Here is a 22,233-nt window from a genome sequence, read left to right as displayed (position 1 = left end):
AACAGACTGTGTTGATTTACTAAAGATATCTCTTCAAAAAGCATTCTTTCTTCCAATTTTCCCTCCCCCCCTTACTCCCTGGTAACTATAAGTTTGTTTTCTACACCTATAACTCTATTTCTGTTTTTGTGGAAAAGTTCGTTTGTACACTATTTTTAGAGTCTACGTATAAACAATATCATGTGATATTTGCCTTTTTCTGTCTGACTTACTTTGCTCAGTATGACAATCTCTAAGTCCATCCATGTTGCTGTAAATGACATTATTTGTTCTTTTTTATGGCTGAGTAATATTCCATTTTGTATATGTACCACATCTTCTTTGTCCATTCCTCCATTGATGAACATTTAGGTTGCTTCCATGTGGAGTGCGCGTATCTTTTTGAATTATGGTTTTGTCCAAATATATGCCAGGAGTGGAATTGCAGGATCATATGGTAGCTCTATTTTTAGTTTTTTAAGGAACCTCCGTACCGTTCTCCACAGTGGCTGCACTAATTTACATTCCCACCAGCTGTGTAGAAGGGTTCCCTTTTCTCTACATCCTCTCTAGCATTTACTGTTTGTAGATTTTTTTTTTTTTTGCGGTATGTGGGCCTCTCACTGCTGTGGCCTCTCCCGTTGCAGAGCACAGGCTCCGGACGCACGGGCTCAGCATCCATGACTCACGGCCCCAGCCGCTCTGTGGCATGTGGGATCTTCCTGGACCGGGGCATGAACCTGGGTCCCCTGCATCGGCAGGCGGCCTCTCAACCACTGTGCCACTAGGGAAGCCCGTGTTTGTAGATTTTTTGATGGTGATCTTTCTGCCCAGTGTGAGGAGATAACTAATAAGGACCTACTGTTAAAATAGAATTACCATATGACCCAGCAGTCCCACTAATGGGCATATACCCTGAGAAAACCATAATTCAAAAAGAGCCATGTACCAAAATGCTCATTGCAGCTCTATTTACAATAGCCCGGAGATGGAAACAACCTAAGTGTCCATCATCGGATGAATGGATAAAGAAGATGTGGCACATATATACAATGGAATATTACTCAGCCATAAAAAGGAACGAAATTAGGCTTCCCTGGTGGCGCAGTGGTTGAGAGTCTGCCTGCCAATGCAGGGGACATGGGTTTGTGCCCCGGTCCGGGAAGATCCCACATGCCACGGAGTGGCTGGGCCCGTGAGCCATGGCCGCTGAGCCTGTGCTTCTGGAGCCTGGGCTCTGCAACGGGAGAGGCCACAACAGTGAGAGGCCCACATACCGCAAAAAAAAAAAAAAAAAAATTGAGTTATTTGTAGTGATGTGGATGGACCTAGAGTCTGTCATACAGAGTGAAGTAGGTCAGAAAGACGAAAACAAATACCATATGCTAACACATATATATGGAATCTAAAAAAAAAAAAAAATTGGTCATGAAGAACCTAGGGGCAAGACGGGAATAAAGACACAGACCTACCAGAGAATGGACCTCATTGTAATTTTGATTTGCATTTCTCTAACGATTAGTGATGTTGAGCATACTTTCATGTGTTGGTTGGCAATCTGTGTATCTTCTTTGGAGAAATGTCTGTTTAGGTCTTCTGCCCATTTTTGAATTCGGTTGTTTGTTTTTTTGATATTGAGCAGCATGAACTGCTTGTATATTTTGGAGATTAATCCTTTGTCAGTTGCTTCATTTACAAATACTTTCTCCCATTCTGAGGGTTGTCTTTTCATTTTATTTATGGTTTCCTTTGCTGTGCAAAAGCTTTGAAGTTTCATTAGGTCCTATTTGTTTATTTTAGTTTTTATTTCCATGTCTCTAGGATGTGGGTCAAAAAGGATCTTGCTGTGATTTATGCCATAGAATGTTCTGCCTATGTTTTCCTCTAACAGTTTTATAGTGCCTGGCCTTACATTTAGGTCTTTAATCCATTTTGAGTTCATTTTCATTTATGATGTTAGGAAATGTTCTAATTTCATTCTTTTACATGTAGCTTTCCAGTTTTCCCAGCATCATTTATTGAAGAGGCTGTGTTTTCTCCATTGTATATTCTTGCCTCCTTTATCAAAGATAAGGTGACCATATGTGCGTGGGTTTATCTCTGGGCTTTCTATCCTGTTCCATTGATCTATATTTCTGTTTTTGTGCCAGTACCATACTGTCTTGATTATTGTAGCTTTGTAGTATAGTCTGAAGTCAGGGAGTCTGATTCCTCCAGCTCTGTTTTTCTTTCTCAAGATTGCTCTGACTATTCAGGGTCTTTTGTATTTCCATACAAATTGTGAAATTTTTTGTTCTAGTTCTGTGAAAAATGCCAGTGGTAGTTTGATAGGGATTGCATTGAATCTGTAGATTGCTTTGGGTAGTATAGTCATTTTCACAATATTGATTCTTCCAATCCAAGAACATGGTATATCTCTCCATCTGTTTGTGTCATCTTTCATTTCTTTCATCAGTGTCTTATAGTTTTCTGCATACAGGTATTTTGTCTCCTTAGGTAGGTTTACTCCTAGGTATTTTATTATTTTTGTTGCAGTTGTAAATGGGAGTGTTTCCTTAATTTCTCTTTCAGATTTTTCATCATTAGTGTATAGGAACGCAAGAGATTTCTGTGCATTAATTTTGTATCCCACTACTTTCCATGTATTTTGCAACTGACAGTTTGTACCTCTTAATCTCCCTCACCTATTTGTTTCTTCACCCCATTTCCCTCCCCTCTGGCAATCACCTGTTTCTTCTCGGTATCTATAACTCTGTTTCTGTTTTCTTATGTTTGTTCATTTGTTTTGTTTTGTTTTTAGATTCCACAATAAGTGAAATCATGTAGTACTTGCCTTTCTCTGTCTGCCATGTCATTTAGCATAGTACCTCGAGGTCCATCCATGTTGTTGCAGATGGTAAGATATCATTCTTTTTATGCCTCAGGAATATTCCATTGTGTATGTATACCACATCTTCTTCTTCCATTCATTTATTGATGGGTATTTAGGTTGCTTCCATATATTGGCTTTTGTGAATAATGCTACAATGAGCATGGGGTGCATATATCTTTTCTAATTAGTGTTTTCATTTTCTTCAGATGAATGCACAGGAGTGGAATTGCTGTCATGTGGTAGTTCTAGTTTTAATTTTTTTAATTAATTAATTTATTTAATTTTGGTTTCATTGGGTCTTTGTTGCTGCATGCAGGCTTTCTCTAGTTGTGGAGACCGGGGGCTACTCTTTGTTGTGGTGTGCGTGCTTTTCATGGCAGTGGCTTCTCTTGTTGCGGAGCATGGGCTCTAGGCGTGCAGGCTTCAGTAATTGTGGCATGCAGGCTCAGTAGTTGTGGCTCATGGTCTCTAGAGTGCAGGCTCAGTTGTTGTGGCACACGGGCTTAGTTGCTCTGCAGCATGTGGGATCTTCACACAGCAGGGCTCGAACCCACGTGCCCTGCACTGGCAGGCAGATTCTTAACCACTGCACCACCAGGGAAGTCCCTAGTTTTAATTTTTTGAAAAATCTTCATACTGTTTTCCACAGTGGGTACAATTTACATTCCCAACAACAGTGCATGAGAGTTCCCTTTTCTCCACATCCTTCCTAACACTTGTTATTTGTTTCTTTTGATATTAACCATGCTGACAGGTGTTAGGAGATATCTCACTATGGCTTTGATTCTCATTTCTCTGGTGATTAATGATGCTGAGCATCTTCTCACATGCCTGCTGGTCATCTGTATGTATTATTTGGAAAATGTCTATTCTGATCCTCTGCCCATTTTTTAATTGGATTGTTTGTTTTTTTGATGTTGAGTTGTATGAGTTCTTTGTATCTTTCAGCCTTTCTTTGTCTTTTGATTGGAGCATTTAGTCCATTTACATTTAAAGTAATTATTCATAGATATGGACCTATTGCCATTTTGTTAATTTTGGGGGATTGTTTTGTTGTGTAGTTCTTCTTTCTTCTTTTCCTCTCCTCTTTTGCAATTTGATGACTTTCTTTAGCATTATTTTTGGATTTCTTTCTCTCTTTTTTTGTGTGTATCTATTATAGGTTTTGGTTTGTGGTCACCATGAGGTTCATATATAACAGCTCTCTATCTATCTATCTATCTATCTATCATCTATCTATCTATCTCTCATCTATGATTACATATAGATGTATATATGATTAATTGATGATCTCTTAAGTTCGAATGTATTCTAACAACCCTGCATATTTACTCCTCCCACAACAATGTTGAATATTTTTGATGTCATATTTTACATCTTTTTGTTTTTTGTATCCCTTAACTACTTATTTTGTATATAGATGATTTCCCTACTTTTGTCTTTTAACCTTCCTGCTAGCTTTATAAATAGTTGATCTACTATTTTGCCTTTACCAGTGAGATATTTTCTTTCATAATTTTCACATTTCTAATTGTGGCCTTTTCTTTTCCACTTAAAGAAGTTCCTTTAACGTTTCTTGTAAAGCCAGTTTAGTGGTGCTGAACTCTTTCAGTTTTTATTTGTCTGTAAAACTCTCCTTCAAATATGAGTGATAACTTTGCCAGGTAGAATATTCTTGTTTGTAGATTTTCCCCTTTTATCATTTGATTGTATTGTGCCACTCCCTTCTGGCCTGCAAAGTTTCTGTTAAAGAGTCAGCTGATATTCTTATGGAGGTTCCCTTGTACGTAACTAGTTGCTTTTCTCTTGCTGTTTTTAATATTCCCTCTTAATCGTTCACTTTTTGCCACTCTAATAGTATGTGTTTTGGTGTAAATCTCTTTGGGTTCATCTTGTTTGTGATTCTCTGTACTTCCTTACTTGGGTGTCTGTTTCCTTCCCCAGGTTAAGGAAGTTTTCCACTATTATTTCTTCAATAAGTTCTCTGCCCCTTGGTCTCTGTCTTCTCCTTCTGGGACCCCCATCATGTGAATGTTAGTATGCTTGATATTGTTCCAGAGGTTTCTTAAACTATCCCCATTTAAAAAAACTTTTTTCTCTTTTCTGTTCGGCTTAAGAGATTTCCATAACTTTGTCTTTCAGATCACTGATCTACTCCTCTGCATCATCTAATCTACTGTTGATTCCTTCTAGTGTATTTTTAATTTCAGTTATTGTATTCTTCAGCTTTGTTTGGTTCTTCTTTATATTTTCTATTCCTTTGTTAAACTTCTCACTGTGCTCATCCATTCTTCCCCTGAGTTCAGTGAGTATCTTTATGACCATTACCTTGAACTCTTTATCATGTAGTTTTCTTACCTCCACTTCAGTTATTTCTTTTATGGAAATTTTGTCTTGTTCAATCATTTGGAACATACACCTCTGTTTCCTCATTTTGCCCAATATTCAGTGTTTATATCTGTGTGTTAAGTTGGTCCATTATGTTTCCTGATCTTGAAGCAGTGCCCATGGTAGGAAACATCCTGTGGTTCCAGCAGCATGCTCCCCTTTGGTCATGAATGCTGTATGCTCTATGGGCGCCCCCTATGTGTGATGCTTGTGCCCTTCTTTTGTGGTGGTATCAACTACTGTGGGCACACTGGTATGTGGGGCTGACAACTAGCCAAGTTGGCTGCTAGGCCATGCTTTGTACAGTAGCTGTGGGCCCACTGGAGGGCTGGGTAAGCTTCCTTCATGGTTGGCTGCACACCCAGGGGGATGTGGGGCTGATGCTGGTCCACTGAAGGGTAAGACTGTGTCCCTGTGTGGCTGTCTGCATAGCCTGGTGGTGGTGGTGGGCTCAGCATTGGTGCTGGGCCACTAGTATGAGTGGCTGCTTCCCCATGAGGCTGTCTACATGACCCTGGGGGCTCAGGGCTCATGCAAGCCCACCGTAGGTTGGGGCCAGGTCCCTATGTGGCTGTCTGCATGGCCCAGAGGGACTCAGGGCAGGTGCTGTCCTGCTGGTGGGTGGGGCCAGGTCCCCACATGGCTGTGTACATGTCTGGGTTGGGTTGGGCTGGTACAGGCCCACTGGTGGTGGTAAGCCTCCAGCACGAATAGGCTAGAGGGAGGATTTCCAAATGGCATTTGCTAGCACTGTTGTTATCTCGGTAGAGTGAGCTCCCCAGAGTGGCTGCTAACAGTGTCTAAGGGGAATCCCAGTTGCCTGCTGCCTCTCTGGGAGGCTCTTCAAGATCAGCAAGTAGGTCGGACTGAAGCTCTTTCCAAACTACTGCCTCTGTGCTGGGACTCGGAGCATATGAGACTTTGCACGTGCCCTATAAGAGTGACATTTTTGTTTCCTATAACCCTCTGGCACTCCCGAACATAAGCTCCACTGGGTTTCAAAGCTAGGGGGCTCATCTCCCTGGAGCAGGACCCCTGACTGGGGAGCCCAGTGAAGTGCTCAGACTCCTCACTCCTCGGGGAGGACCTTTATGATTGTGATATTCTTCCCATTTGTGGGTCACCAACCAAGGCTGTGGGTCTTGACTGTACCATGTCTCTACCTCTCCTATTCATCTCATTATGGTTCCTTCTTTATCTCTTTAGTTATGGAAATTTTTTTTTTCCGCTAGCACTCAGGTCATTTTCATAGGTAGTTGCTCTGTAAGTAGTTGTAATTTTGGTGTGTCCATGGGAGGAGGTGAGTTTAGGGTCTTCCTATGCTACCATCTTGAACACCTTTCCCTAAAAAGACAGATTCTTAAATTCCATTCTCAAGAACTCTCTGATATGTTGAGGTAGAGTCCAGAGGTCTATTTTTAACAAACCCGTCAGAATATTTTGATGTAGCAGGACCACAGACCATATTTTGAGAAATGCCACTTTACCTTGTTGGTTTTTATTTTAAAAAGAGAACTTAGTCTAATTTTGAGACCATTACAACTGAAAAGCAGGCTTTGCTTGGAAGGTATCAGTGGCAAGGCAGAGAAAGAAAGCAAAACAAAGGATGGGCTTGTTCACCGAAAACAAATAGACTGCCAGTTATTTCTCTAGCAAAAATGGTCTTGCTTGGGATCAGCAGAGAATTGCGGTTTGGGGTCTGCAGCCATGGTGAGCCACATGCAAGTCCCCGCATAGCAAAGGAAGGAGAACTGTTTTAACAGAAGGGAAAAGAAAGTTGTAAGGGCTCTAGCAAACAAAGAGTCCATGGCTTTTCCTTGCTGATTTGCTGCTAGGAAAGAAGAGGAGTCTTTCTTCTTGCTGTTGAGCTCTGCTGTCATCACAGTGTGTGAAAGCTCCCCCTTCTGGTCTCCAGACTCTATTTAATTATTTAATTTAAGGTTTCTATTTATTAATTTTTACAAGGTAAATGAGATAAAATTAAGTAGAAAATTAATACTTTAAATTCAGAATCATAATTTGTTAATTTCTTTGTTCTATGTATAGAAATGAGCCAGAAATATGCATTTATTCAAGAGACAAAATACCCATTGCATACCTAAAGAGAGTTAAAATGATATTCCTGTTTTCTTATGGTGTGGCCCAAGTGGTTCCAAGGCTGGAACATTGTTATCCTAATTCCTAACCTTTCCATAACTTTCCTGTTGAAGAGTTAACAATAATTTAAGGTATGATAATTTAAAATAATTATAAGCAATATATTTATATTCCCTTGCTTTACATAAAAAGGGAAGTCAGAGAATTTTAAATAATAAGATGTTGTAGGAGAGGTATCAATAATTTTTGATGGAAGACATGACTCATCTTTGCTAGAAGCAAAGTTTCAACTAACAGTAAAATATCAATTTCTTTTTTTCTTTTTCTAATTTCAGAAGTAAAGTGTAGCCTCCCACAGATTATGAATGGAATCAAGAAGGAACTGAAAATAAGAAAAGTATATCACTCTGGAGATAATGTAACTTTGGAGTGTGAAGATGGGTATACTCTGGAAGGCAGTCCCTGGAGTCAGTGCCAGGAAGATGACCTGTGGGACCCTCCTCTGGCCATATGTACCTCTCGTAAGTGCAAGTGCAAGGAATGTAGGTCCTTCCCAGCCCTGGTTACTGTTCATTCATTCATCTGTACTGACACTGAATGTGGTGGTGTGCCATATGGTGTGCATTAGCTAAGAGCTAAGGAGTGCAGTAAGAGTCCCTAATTCTTCCCCAAAAGCCCTTAGCAATGAGAATAAGGCAAGCCTTGCTCCTCACACTTCTTAACCCATCCATCTCTCCTCAGGGACTCCTCTGAACCTTTTTTGCCCATTATCACTCTATTGCTGCATACATTGCACAGTAATAATTTGATTACATCCTATGGGTCTTAAAATTCAGTAGCAGATTAGTGGTAGAGCAGGCCTTCAAGAATGTTTTCAGCATGAGTCGGGGATCACCTTCCAACTTGCAGAGACTAGCTGGCCGGTCTCCCACACTGGTGTAGACTACAGGATTTTAACCTGGTACATTGGATACAGTGATTTAGGAATCATGTGTCATTGAGATCTGTAGAAGGGTAGCCTTCTGCTGGCAACTAGAGGGTGATGTAAAATAGAAAATCCTAAACCTTAAACTTGTACACATCAAGTAACAGATGAGCAAAATGAATAATGAATAACCTTCCTTAATCTAAATTAGTCTTAGCCTTCTCTTCTCCCCCATTCTTATCACTCTTACTTAAATTATGTGGTTGAATACCAAGACTGTTCAAGATACAATTTTTTTACAGTTAATGCCTTAAATGCATTAACAAAGCTCACTCGCAAATAATATTTCTAAATTATAAACTTGATACTCCCTTAATATCAAATTATATTCATTTCTTTGGCAAAAAGATCACTGCCTATCTGAATGTCTTTTGAGTATTCTAACGATGTGGCTGTGAGAGACAGAAAATTCACATAATGTCGGGGGACTGACCTGCCAGATATTAAAATAGAAAGTCACAATACATAAATCATTTTATATCACCGAAAATAGACTTATCTTTATTAAAAATGGAATAAAGTAGATATTAATAAAATAGAGCTAGTATAAATAGAAATTAAAGTATCTTACAGAAAACAATCTAATAACGGAGACACCATCAATCCAAGGGGAAGAAAAAGATGATCAAATAGTATACGTAGCACTGAAAAAATTTGGAACCTTTCTTTATATCTTACAATAAATACCAGATTTAATAAATAGTTAAAAGTTTTAAAAGTCAACATAGGAAAGCTAAAGTAGAAAAGGAAAAAAAAGAAGATAAAACAGCTAGAAAAAGAAAAACAACTTTTGGAAAATTTTGATATGATAGAGAAAATTATAAAAGGTCAACAAATTTGACTTAGAACTTATGAACTTTTAAAAGTAAATAAGAAAGCAGTAGACAGATGAGAAATATGTTAAAAATATAATGAAGTGTTAATAATGTTATACACATAGCAGTAGTGTTGGTTGTGGTAATAATAAAGGTTGTAAAAGTTAACATATGTTGAGCACTTAATTCAACTGTTCAAAGATTAGATATTCTATAACTATGTAAAAACTTAGATGCATGAGAAAATGTACTAGAAGGGAATGTACTAAAGTATTTCAGGATAGTAGGATTATGGATGATATTTTTCTTTTGTTCTGTTTTATAAACTCTCTGCTCTAATTATACTACTTTTATGACAAAACAGTAATTTTAAAAGAAAAAAACAGACTTTGCTGCGTACACAAAATAATATGAGATTGTGTGACTAAAACCAATGGCTTTTTATATTAGAGAAAAGTTAAGAATCTGTACAGAAAAAAATCAGGATGAATTATAACTGGCTGAGAGCTCCTGTTTGATCATATTGTGTGCCAGACTGATGTTTTTTGTGGCTTTTGCTTCCTTTTAGGCACGAGTGATGAGCTCATAGCTGGTAAGTTTTATGAAGGGTTTGCTGAGAAAACATCCTTAACAGTAGGTATCCACTGATAATAAGTGAAATGTAAAAAGAGAGATCAAAATATCCTAGACTGCAATTTTAATTAGAAAGAAAAGAATAATGAATTCAGGCCATAGTGTAGCAAAACTGGTATCCTTATATGCATGTAGAGTGAGTGTCCTTTATCAAAGTTCCCTTACTATCTTTGAACCATTATAAAAAAAGAAGCATTCTTCCTATTTTAATGTGTCTGGAGAAGGCAACTTGCTCTTTAGTTTATAACCTGGGAATAGTCTTCAGGATGGTAGTCATGCCCATTTGCATAAATTGAAAGCCACAAAGACAAATTTTCTAAGCCCATTTCTGTGATCTGCCTATGTGAGAGGAATAGTTTTGTGGTAGAGTTTCTAAGAGAATCAGTAGAGTCTGCTGCATAGAGTAGCTCGTGCCTTGCGCCTCACACAAGAGACATGCAGGGTCATGGCGAGCTGAGCAGAGGAGCTCCAGTGCTTGTTCCCACCCACCTGTTGAAAGGCTGCTGTTGGACAAAGGTCACAAACTGCTCTCTCACTGCTCATTTATAACCCTGGGGTAATAAGACCAATATGCTAGATTAAACCTGGAGCAGAGGGGAAATCTTAAAGATAAGCCTGTGGGGGGCGTGTTTTAAAAACAGAATTTATACTTACTTTTTATTGGTTTTTTTTTTTTTTTTTTTTTGCGGTACGCGGGCCTCTCACTGTTGTGGCCTCTCTCATTGCCGAGCACAGGCTCCGGACGCGCAGGCTTAGCGGCCATGGCTCACGGGCCTAGCCGTTCCGCGGCATGTGGGATCTTCCCGGACTGGGGCATGAACCCGTGTCCCCTGCATCGGCAGGCAGACTGTCAACCACTGTGCCACCAGGGAAGCCCTATACTTACTTTTTAAAAACTCATTAAGACACAGTTTGAAACCTACAGTTTATATTTTCCATGCATTTAATTACCATGTTTTACTGCCTAGGCATGTTCTTTGGTATGATCCTCTTGATTTTACCTGTCATTGTTTCCTGTTTGATAATTCTAAAGCGCAAAAAAGGGTAAGTACGGCCATATTCTCCTAGAATATGTTTATAACTCTATTTGCTGCTTCTTGGAAGCCAAAGAGATGTAAAATATGTTGACCTAAAACAGATAGACTGCCAGTTATTTCTCCAGCAAAAATGGGTTTATTTGGGATCCACAGAGAATAGCAGTTTGAAGTCTGCAACCATGGTGAGTCATATGCAAGTCCCTGCATGACAAGGGAAGGAGAGTGCTTTTCTTGGGAGGAAAAGGAAGTTGGGCAGGCTGTAGTAAACAAAGAGTCCATGAGTTTTCACTGGCTGAGCCCTTTCCAGGAAAGAAAAGGAGTCTTTCTTCTTCCTGCTAGTCTCTGTTGTCTTCCTAGGGCAGGAGAACTCCCCCTTCTGGTCCCTCAACTCTATTTATTTTTGGTTTATGGGGATAATTTTTTACAAAGAAAACCTCAAAAAAGAAGTACTGCATAAACAGAGGTGATAATTCTTATAAAGAAGGCTGATGACACATATTAGGCATAAAGAAGGATTTATACTATTAAAAACAAAAAAATTCAGCTGGGTAAATTTGAAGATCTAATTGGCTTTATTAAAAGATTCATGGATTGGGCAGCATCCCATTTAGCAACTAGAAGGATGCACAGAGGAGTTGTACAAACGGAAGGTTTTCATAGGAAGAAGGCTGGGGCAAAGGAGCTATTCAGGGAAACAAGGATTATTTTTAAATCAGGACATCTTCTTTGGAGGCAGGGCAGAGGTGTTAGACAGCAAGGATTTATGAAATTGATTACCTCTTCTTCCTCTGGGAGGTGGAGAGGACCTACATAACAGATTACCTTATTGATGCTGACCAGAAAATTTCAGACTGGTTGATTAAGATTAATTTCTGCAGGTCAAAACTGCAATTAAGTCTTGGGACCAAATGGTTCCATTTTGTGTCTGTTACTTTCTTTAAAAAAATATATATGATAAGAAGAACACTTTTTTTAAAAGCATAGAATTTATGAAGGACTCAAATTTTGCAAAAGAGAAAATAGAAGGAATTTTTACAAGGGTGTTGATGAGAATGTTGGTATCCTTGTTTTGCTAAAACATTTCAGACTCCAACCTCTATACACTGACCCTATCAGGGCACGAGAAGTTAGAAAGTGTGTCCCACTGGCACACATACCCAGGCTGTCAGTGTGGAAGAATTAAGGTTTTGCATGGGTATTTTAAAAAGATAATAATCTTTGAGATTGGTTCAAGATGAAGGAGTAGAATGACCACTCTCACTCCCTCTTTTGAGAACACCAGAATCAAAACTAACTGCTGAACAATCATCAACAGGAAGACACTGGAACTCACCAAAAAAGATACCCCACATGCAAAGACAATGGAGAAGCAACAATGAGACTGTAGGAGGGGCGCAACCACAATAAAATCAAATCCCACCCAGTCACACTGGGTGGGTGACTCACAAACTGGAGAACACTTATACCATAGAAGTCCAGCCACTGGAGTGAAGATTCTGAGCCCCACGTCAGGCTTCTGAACCTGGGGGTCTGGCAATGGCAGGAGGAATTCCTAGATAATGACACTTTGAAGGCTAGCGGGATTTGATTGCAACATTTTGACAGGACAGGGGGAAACAGAGACTCCACTCTTGGACGGCACACACAAAGTAGTGTCTACATTGGGACTGAGAAGAAGGAGCAGTGACCCCATAGGAGACTGAACCAGACCTACCTGCTAGTGTTGGAGGGTCTCCTGCAGAGGTGGGGGTTGGCTGTGCCTCACCGTGAGGACAAAGACACTGGCAGCAGAAGTTCTGAGAAGTACTCCTTGGTGTGAGCCCTCCCAGAATCCACCATTAGCTCCACCAAAGAGCCCAGCTAGGCTCCAGTGTTGGGTCGCCTTAGGCCAAAAAAACAACAGGGAGGGAACCCAGCCCCACCCATCAGCAGACAAGCAGATTAAAGTTTTACTGAGCTCTGCCCACCAGAGCAACAGCCAGCTCTACCCACCACCAGTCCCTCCCATCAGGAAACGTGCACGAGCCTCTTAGATAGCCTCATCCACCAGAGGGCAGACAGCAGAAGCAAGAAGAACTACAATCCTGCAGCCTATGGAACAAAAACCACATTCACAGAAAGATAGACAAGATGAAAAGGCAGAGGGCTATGTACCAGATGAAGAACAAGATAAAACCCCAGAAAAACAACTAAATGAAATGGAGAGAGGCAATCTTCCAGAAAAAGAATTCAAAATAATGATAGTGAAGATGATCCAGGACCTCAGAAAAAGAATGGAGGCAAAGATTGAGAAGATGCAAGAAATGTTTAACAAAGATCTAGAAGAATTAAAGAACAAGCAAACAGAGATGAACAATACAATAACTGAAATGAAAAATACACTAGAAGAAATCAATAGCAGAATAACTGAGGCAGAAGAATGGATAAGTGAGCTGGAAGATAGAATGGTGGAATTCACTGCTGCAGAACAGAATAAAGAAAAAAGAATGAAAAGAAATGAAGACAGCTGAAGAGACCTCTGGGACAACATTAAATGCAAGAACATTTGCATTATAGGGGTCTCAGAAGGAGAAGAGAGAGAGAAAGGACCAGAGAAAACATTTGAAGAGATTATAGTGGAAAACTTCCCTAACATGGGAAGGGAAATACCACCCAAGTCCAGGAAGTGCAGAGAGTCCAATACAGGATAAACCCAAGGAGAAACACACCGAGACACATAGTAATCAAATTGGCAAGAATTAAACACAAAGAAAAATTATTGAAAGCAGCAAGGGAAAAATGACATATAACATACAAGGGAACTCCCATAATGTTAACGGCTGATTTCTCAGCAGACACTCTACAAGCCAGAAGGGAATGGCATGATATACTTAAAGTGATGAAAGGGAAGGACCTACAACCAAGATACTCTACCCAGCACTGATCTCATTCAGATTCCATGGAGAAATCAAAACCTTTACAGATGAGCAAAAGCTAAAAGAATTCAGCACCACCAAACCAGCTCTACAACAAATGCTAAAGGAACTTATCTAAGTGGGAAACACAAGAGAAGAAAAGGACCTACAAAAACAAGCCCAACACAATAAAGAAAATGGAAATAGGAACATACATATCGATAATTACCTTAAACATGAATGGATTAAATGCTCCAACCAAAAGACACAGGCTTGCTGAATGGATAAAAAAACAAGACCCATATATATGCTGTCTACAAGAGACCCACTTCAGGCCTAGGGACACATACAAACTGAAAATGAGGGGATGGAAAAAGATATTCCATGTAAATGGGAATCAAAAGAAAGCTGGAGTAGCAATACTCATATCAGATAAAATAGACTTTAAAATACAGAATGTTATAAGAGACAAGGAAGGACACTACGTAACATTCAAGGGATCAATCCAAAAAGAAGATATAACAATTATAAATATATATGCACCCAACATAGGAGCACCTCAATACATAAGGCAACGGCTAACAGCTCTAAAAGAGGAAATCGACAGTAACACAATAATAGTGGGGGACTTTAACACCTCACTAACACCAATGAACAGATCATCCAAACAGAAAATTAATAAGGAAACACAAGCTTTAAATGACACAATAGACCAGATAGATTTAATGATATTTATAGGACATTCCATCCAAAAACAGCAGATTATACTTTCTTCGCGAGTGCGCACGGAACATTCTCCAGGATAGATCATATCTTGGGTCATAAATCAAGCTTCAGTAAATTTAAGAAAATTGAAATCATATCAAGCATCTTTTCTGACCACAACGCTATGAGATTAGAAATCAATTACAGGGAAAAAAACATAAAAACCACAAATACATAGAGGCTAAACAATACGTTACTAAATAACCAAGAGATCACTGAAGAAATCAAAGAGGAAATCAAAAATTACCTAGAGACAAATGACAATGAAAACACAACAATCCAAAACCTGTGGGATGCAGCAAAAGCAGTTCTAAGAAGGAAGTTTATACCTTTACAAGTCTACCTCAAGAAACAAGGAAAATCTCAAATAAACAATCTAATGTTAAACCTAAAGGAAGTAGAGAAAGAAGAACAAACAAAACCCAGTGTTAGCAGAAGGACAGAAATCATCAAGATCAGAGCAGAAATAAATGAAATAGAAACAAAGAAAACAATAGCAAAGACCAATAAAACTAAAAGATGGTTCTTTGAGAAGATAAACAAAATTGATAAACCATTAGTCAGACTCCTGAAGAAAAAGAAGGAGAGGACTCAAATCAATAAAATTAGAAATGAAAAAGGAGAAGTTACAACAGACACTGCAGAAGTACAAAGTATCCTAAGAGACTACTACAAGCAACTCTATGCCAATAAAATGGACAACCTGGAAGAAATGGACAAATTGTCAGAAAGGTATGACCTTCCAAGACTGAACCAGGAAGAAATATTAAATATGAACACACTAATCCCAAGTGATGAAATTGAAACTGGAATTAAATATCTTCCAACAAACAAAAGTCCAGGACCAGATGGCTTCACAGGTGGATTCTATCAAATATTTAGAGAAGAGCTAACACCCATCCTTCTCAAACTCTTCCAAAAAATTGCAGAGGCAGGAACACTCCCAAACTCATTCTACGAGGTCACCATCACCCTGATACCAAAACCAGACAAAGATACTACAAAACAAAGAAAATTACAGACCAATATCACTGATGAATATAGATGCAAAAATCCACAACAAAATACTAGCAAACAGAATCCAATGACACATTAAAAGGATCATACACCGTGATCAAGTGGCAGTTATCCCAGGGATGCAAGGATTCTTCAATATACGCAAATCAATCAATGTGATAAACCATATTAACAAATTGAAGAAGAAAAACCATATGATCATCTCAATAGATGCAGAAAAAGGTTTTGACAAAATTCAACACCCATTTATGATAAAAACCCTCCAGAAAGTAAGCATAGAGGGAACCTACCTCAACATAATAAAGGCCATATATGACAAACCCACAGCCAACATCATCCTCAATGGTGGAAAACTGAAAGCATTTCCTCTAAGATCAGGAACAAGATAAGGATGTCCACTCGCACCACTATTACTCAACATAGTTTTGGAAGTCCTAGACACAGCAATCAGAGAAGAAAAAGAAATAGAAGGAATACAAAATGGAAAAGAAGAAGTAAAACTGTCACTGTTTGCAGATGACATGATACTATACGTAGAGTACCCTAAAGATGCCACCAGGAAACTACTAGAGCTAATCAATGAATGTGGTAAAGTTGCAGGATACAAAATTAATGTACAGAACTCTCTTGCATTCCTATACACTAATGATGAAAAATCTGAAACAGAAATTAAGGAAACACTCCCATTTACCATTGCAACAAAAAGAATAAAATACCTAGGAATAAACCTACATAGGGAGACAAAAGACCTGTATGCAGAAAACTATAAGACATTGATGAAATAAATTAAAGATGATACCAACAGATGGAGAGATATACCATGTTCTTGGATTGGAAGAACCAATATTGTGAAAATGATTATACTACCCAAAGCAATCTACAGATTCAATGCAATCCCTATCAAATTACCAATGGCATTTTTTACAGAACTGGAACAAAAAATCTTAAAATTTGTATGGAGACACAAAGACCCTGAATAGCCAAAGCAGTCTTGAGGGAAAAAAGCAGAGCAGGAGGAATCAGACTCCCTGACTTCAGACTATACTACAAAGCTACAGTAATCAAGACAATATGGTACTGGCACAAAAAAAGAAATATAGATCAATGGAACAGGATAGAAAGCCCAGAGATAAACCCACGCACCTATGGTCAACTAACCTATGACAAAGGAGGCAAGGATATACAATGGAGAAAAGACAGTGTCTTCAATAAGTGGTGCTGGGAAAACTGGACAGCTACATGTAAAAGAATGAAATTAGAACAATTCCTAACACTGTACACAAAAATAAACTCAAAATGGATTAGAGACCTAAATGTAAGACCAGGCACTATAAAACTCTTAGAGGAAAGCATAGGAAGAACACTCTTTGACATAAATCACAGCAACAAATTTTTTGATCTATCTCCTAGAGTCATGGAAATAAAAACAAAAATAAACAAATGAGACCTAATGAAACTTCAAAGCTTTTGCACAGCAAAGGAAACCATAAACAAGACAAAAAGACAACCCTCAGAATGGGAGAAAATATTTGCAAACGAATCAACGGACAAAGAATTAATCTCCAAAATACATAAACAGCTCATGCAGCTCAATATTAAAGAAACAAACAACCCAATGCAAAAATGGGCAGAAGACCTAAATAGACATCTCTCCAAAGAAGACATACAGATGGCCTAGAGGCACATGAAAAGCTGCTCAACATCACTAATTGTTAGAGAAATGCAAATCAAAAGTACCATGAGCTATCACCTCACACTGGTTAGAATGGGTATCATCAGAAAATCTACAAATAAAAAATGCTGGAGAAGGTGTGGAGAAAAGGGAACCCTCTTGCACTGTTGGTGGGAATGTAAATTGATATAGCCACTATGGAGAACAGTATGGAAGTTCCTTAAAAATCTAAAAATTGAATTACCATATGATCCAGCAATCCCACTACTAGGCATATTCCCAGAGAAAACCATAATTCAAAAAGACACATGCACCCCAATGTTCATTGCAGCACTATTTACAATAGCCAGGTCATGGAAGCAACCTAAATGCCCACTGACAGACGAATGGATAAAGAAGTTGTGGTACATATATACAATGGAATATTACTCAGCCATAAAAAGGGACGAAAGTGGGTCATTTGTGGAGACGTGGATGCATCTAGAGACTGTCATACAGAGTGAAGTAAGTCAGAAAGAGAAAAACCAATAATGTATATTAATGCATATATGTGGAACCTAGAAAGTGGTACAGATGAACCGGTTTACAGAGCAGAAATTGAGACTTATAAGTAGAGAAAAAACATACAGACACCAAGGGGGGAAAGCGGCGGAGGTGGGCAGGGGTTGGTGTGATGAACTGGGAGATTGGGATTGACATGTATACACTGATGTGTATAAAATTGATGAGTAGTAAGAACCTGTTGTATAAGTAAATAAATAAAAATTTTAAAAAACTAATAATAATCTTTTATAAACTCCATTTATTTTTTAAACTTGCCAAAACCTTGCAAGGATTCAGATCTAAATAAAGAAATGTGGGTTTTTTTTGTTTTGTTTTGTTTTGTTTTTTTTGCAGTACGCGGGCCTCTCACTGTTGTGGCCTCTTCTGTTGCGGAGCATAGGCTCCGGACGCACAGGCTCAACGGCCATGGCTCACGGGCCCAGCCACTCTGCGGCATGTGGGATCTTCCCAGACCGGGGCACGAACCTGTGTCCCCTGCATCAGCAGGCGGACTCTCAACCACTGAGCCATAAGGGAAGCCCAAGAAATGTTTTTGACTGGGAATAGAACATACACAGCTTGTGTACTAGTTGATGTAATTATAACAAAATCAATGTGGTCAAAGTCAATGAGATAGGAGCAACCTATATCCAGGAGAAACAGTTTGAACTTTAAATGAACAGTTTTCTATAGCAAATGTTCTAAGCAAATACAGTCTCCTAAGGAAGCTTTACAGAAATTGTAGTTTTGATATGCACAGAGGATGCCAATATAAACTTTTAAAAAAACAAAGTATCAGAGCAGAACTTCTTGCAAACAAGCTAGCCATTTCCTGCTCTCCCTGATTTGTCCTTTCTCACACTCTTTAAATTCTCTCTTGTCTTCTTGGTATCCACTACACTCCTCACTATGCCCCTCTGCAGACAATGAGCTACTTGTGAACAGGGACCACCTACCTACAAGGGACTCAAAATAATTTTTATTTAATGACTTTTGATCTCCACTTTTACAGTAGTCAAGACTAGTAGTAAGAATAGCAACAGCTAAAACATTGTTTACAAAATGCTTTACCATTTGTGGTCTTCTTTGGCCCTCAAAACAACTCTGTGAAGTAGGTAGACCCAATAATATTATCATCCCAAAGCAGAGAAGCCTCTGAGATGCAGAGAAATTCAGTGACTTACTTAAAATCATATCAGTGGAAAGTTGTTAAGAGTTAAGGCTCTAGTCCAAGTTATCTGAAGCAAAATCATGAACCCTTTCACACGTTCTGTTGATAATTTTCTTTGCCCATTTCTGAATCTGATTTTGTATAACTGAATTTCAGTATCTAGAACTGTGTATAGTACAGGGTTGAAATATTTCCTCTTTCTTTCAATAATCCTTTTTTTTGTCCCTCTATTTTATTGGATTTGTCTTAGCTACTCTGGTATAATGAGTCAGTATCTTTCTAGAGAATGGTAGACAAACTCTCATTTTTCACTCTATTTTGAGTTATTAGCCTACAAGAGAATTATAATATTTCTGTAAGGGCCTCTGTCTTATTAAGGTTTAGTGACAATTTTCCTATTTGTTCATGCAAGGTTTTTTTCTGTGATATAACCTCACTGGCTTGACATTTCACTAGTTTTTTTTTAAAAAAAGGTCTTATCTGCACACTTGGTATTTTACTATGTATTTACTACCTCAATAATTTGTGACAAATGTTAAGCAAGATAAGTCATGCACTGATTACTGAGAAATAATAGATTCCTCCATTCAGAGCCCAATAATCCTTACCTGTTGTTTTTGCCTCTGATTCGCTCCAATTTCTATACAAAATAGCCCCTTGTCCACATTTAGATAAAGCCTGAAGTCTTCATTAGTATTATGCATAGAGTTCAAAATTATTAAGGCCGCTCTCTGGAAAGGCTCACTGCATTACTCTGTATTCACATTAGCCACCATCAACCACCTGCACAGCCATTCTTTGAACACATACTCACTAAGGTTGTATCCTCTCACGCCCCATGTACCACTCAGCATCCAAGACCACTTTCAGGCCATTACTCACCTAACCACCTAGTCACTGCTACTTGGACGCCCATCCAACGTGGCTGTCCAGCCCTCTACGCTTCCTCATGCATGAATCTCAAGTTGCCCTTCCTCATCCTGTGGACAATTTGCTCCTGACTCAGTCTCCTCTTGGTCTCAAGTGGTACCACCCCATGAGAGTGTAAAGAGGAATAATGAGGAAATGCTGGGAAGTGGTGGAGTGAGTGAACTCTTTGTGCTTCCATTCTTAAATCCCTAATACCAACCTAGACTTGAAGTCTAAAGGTACTGGTATCGTATGATTCATCATTTCATTTATGTAAAGTGAAGTGCTGATTAAATGACCCACAAAGGCAGAGGAGCATACCCGGTAAGACCCTGGGCTTTGCAATCGGTAAGACATGTGTTCACACTCACTTACTACTATGAGACCCTCAACAAGATACATATCCTGTCTAAACTCTACTTTCCTTCCCTACAAAATAGGGAAAATAATAGATTCTACCTCACTTAACACAGGTTCTCACATATGGTGAATGTCAGAAAAGTTAACTCTATTTATTGTTATTTACACATGATTGTTATTATTGACATTTAAAAGTAATTAAGTACTTCTGTATACTCTCAGTTCTATATACCTTCATGAAAACTACTGCTGCTCTCCTAACTGTGGGTATTAACGGTACAGAAAACAAAACTTACATCTTCACTACATGGAAAGAAAGAAGCCTTGTGTAAAATTGCAGTGCAAAGCCATTCAGATTGTGAAGCCTAACTAAATGTCACAGTATTGTGGTGAACAATATTTACTAATCAAAATTACATTGGAAATAGTGAAATGTGTTATTTTAAGTATGGACACTTGTCTATAGGCAAGTTAGAATCTTCTGACACAATGAATAGGATGGTTTTATTATTATTTCCTAATGCAAGTTTTTACTTAGACTTGAAATGTGGGATTTGGTTTTTCTTTTTAGATATCTTCAAAGATTTGAGAAACTTGAAGTAAAGTATGGCCTAAATTTCAAAATGAAAGCTACTCATTTCTTTCAACACTGAAAGTTATATATTTAAAATATTTTTCCTATTTTTCTCCATTGTCAATTAGCAACAATACAGATGAAAACTTGAAAGAAGCAGTTATCCATCTGCATCCCAAAGAAGGCAGTGGTGTCCATCCTCATACTCTGCAAACAAATCAGGAAAATATCAGGTACCTAATACATAAACTGAATTCAAAACGTTTTCAACAACTCAAATGTTGAAAATGAAAGTAGGATTTGAATATGCTATGGCACTAGTTGGATCACTGATAAAAAAGGAGATGGAATGTACTTCAGGAGCTGGAAACGCCTTTGTGGTTTTTTTCTTGGATTGTTGTTTCCAGTGATTTTGGGGTGATGACTGTCAGTGCTCTGCACAGGCAGTTTCTTTTCAAAGCTTTCCTACATTTTTGTGCATTTATGCTATGAACCTTTGAGAATAGTAAGCTTTTCTTTTTCTTTTGGAACCCAAGCATTTGCTCAAGGTGCATCTCAATCTGTGCACATTGACCGTTGATCGCCTTTTTAAAAACAGGTAGGAATTCCTTAATGAAATTGTCTCAAATTTCCCTTTTAAAATTGGAATTTTGGCCACAGTATTTCACAGGAGTAAGGTTAATCATTTGCGGCAACATATGGTTGACAACGAGTGAGTTAGAGTCTGTAAAAAATTACGACCTGTGCACCCAGACCAGGTGCAGGGGCAGAGAGGGCAATATAGCCATCTCCAGTGTCACAGAACCATGTTAAAGGACATGAGAATATTCAGTGATGCACGTAACACATGATGTTGGGAAGTCTTGTGAGGTGGAAGGAGAACAATGATGAGGGATCCAGTGGCAGTAATAACTGCGAGTGACAGGTGAGCTGATGAGCCTCATCAGGGGTGTCCATTAGTACAAGAACAGTGTTCCTGGCCTTGAGAAACAGGAGAGGCTTCAGCATGGCCAAGGGAGCATTTGGATATCTTGAACTATACAGTAACTTCTTTCGATCTTACTGCGAGTAGGGGAGGAGGACATGCTATCTGAAGCTGACCCTCCTCCAAACCTCGAGCTCCTGTTTATTTCCTCTAACAAAACCATCAATCAGAAAAGAGACTCAAGGAATCATTTTATGTGTTATGAGGGACCTGTGTGTGTTCCAGAATGAGGCTCTTTTTATTTAGTTGCTCAGTTCTTTTTTAAATTTTTTTTTTTTTTTTTGGCTGCGTTGGGTCTTCGTTGCTGTGTGCGGGGCTTTCTCTAGTTGCAGCGAGCAGGGGCTACTCTTCGCTGCAGTGCACAATCTTCTCATTGTGGTGGCTTCTGTTGTTTCAGAGCACAGGCTCTAGGCACATGGGTTTCAGTAGTTGTGGCACATGGGCTCAGTAGTTGTGGCCCACAGGCTCTAGAGCGCAGGCTCAGTAGTTGTGGCGCACAGACTTAATTGCTCCACGGCATGTGGGATCTTCCCGGAC

General features: G+C 38.9%; 1 protein-coding gene across 1 annotated transcript in view; it reads left to right on the top strand.

The window, feature by feature from the left end:
- The window catches only part of CR1 (complement C3b/C4b receptor 1 (Knops blood group)), a gene marked incomplete at both ends in the record, with an annotated part of 102,122 nt that overhangs the window by 70,983 nt on the left and 8,906 nt on the right, over positions 1-22,233 (top strand). The window contains 2 exons of the mRNA XM_082653398.1: positions 7,672-7,857; positions 9,705-9,728. Coding sequence (XP_082509524.1) covers positions 7,672-7,857; positions 9,705-9,728 — 210 coding nt within the window. The remainder of the gene's footprint in view (positions 1-7,671; positions 7,858-9,704; positions 9,729-22,233) is intronic.

This window comes from Grampus griseus (genome assembly GCF_964374135.1).
Source record: "Grampus griseus genome assembly, chromosome: 1".
Lineage (NCBI taxonomy): Eukaryota > Metazoa > Chordata > Mammalia > Artiodactyla > Delphinidae > Grampus > Grampus griseus.
This window is presented reverse-complemented; position numbering and strand designations above follow the sequence as displayed.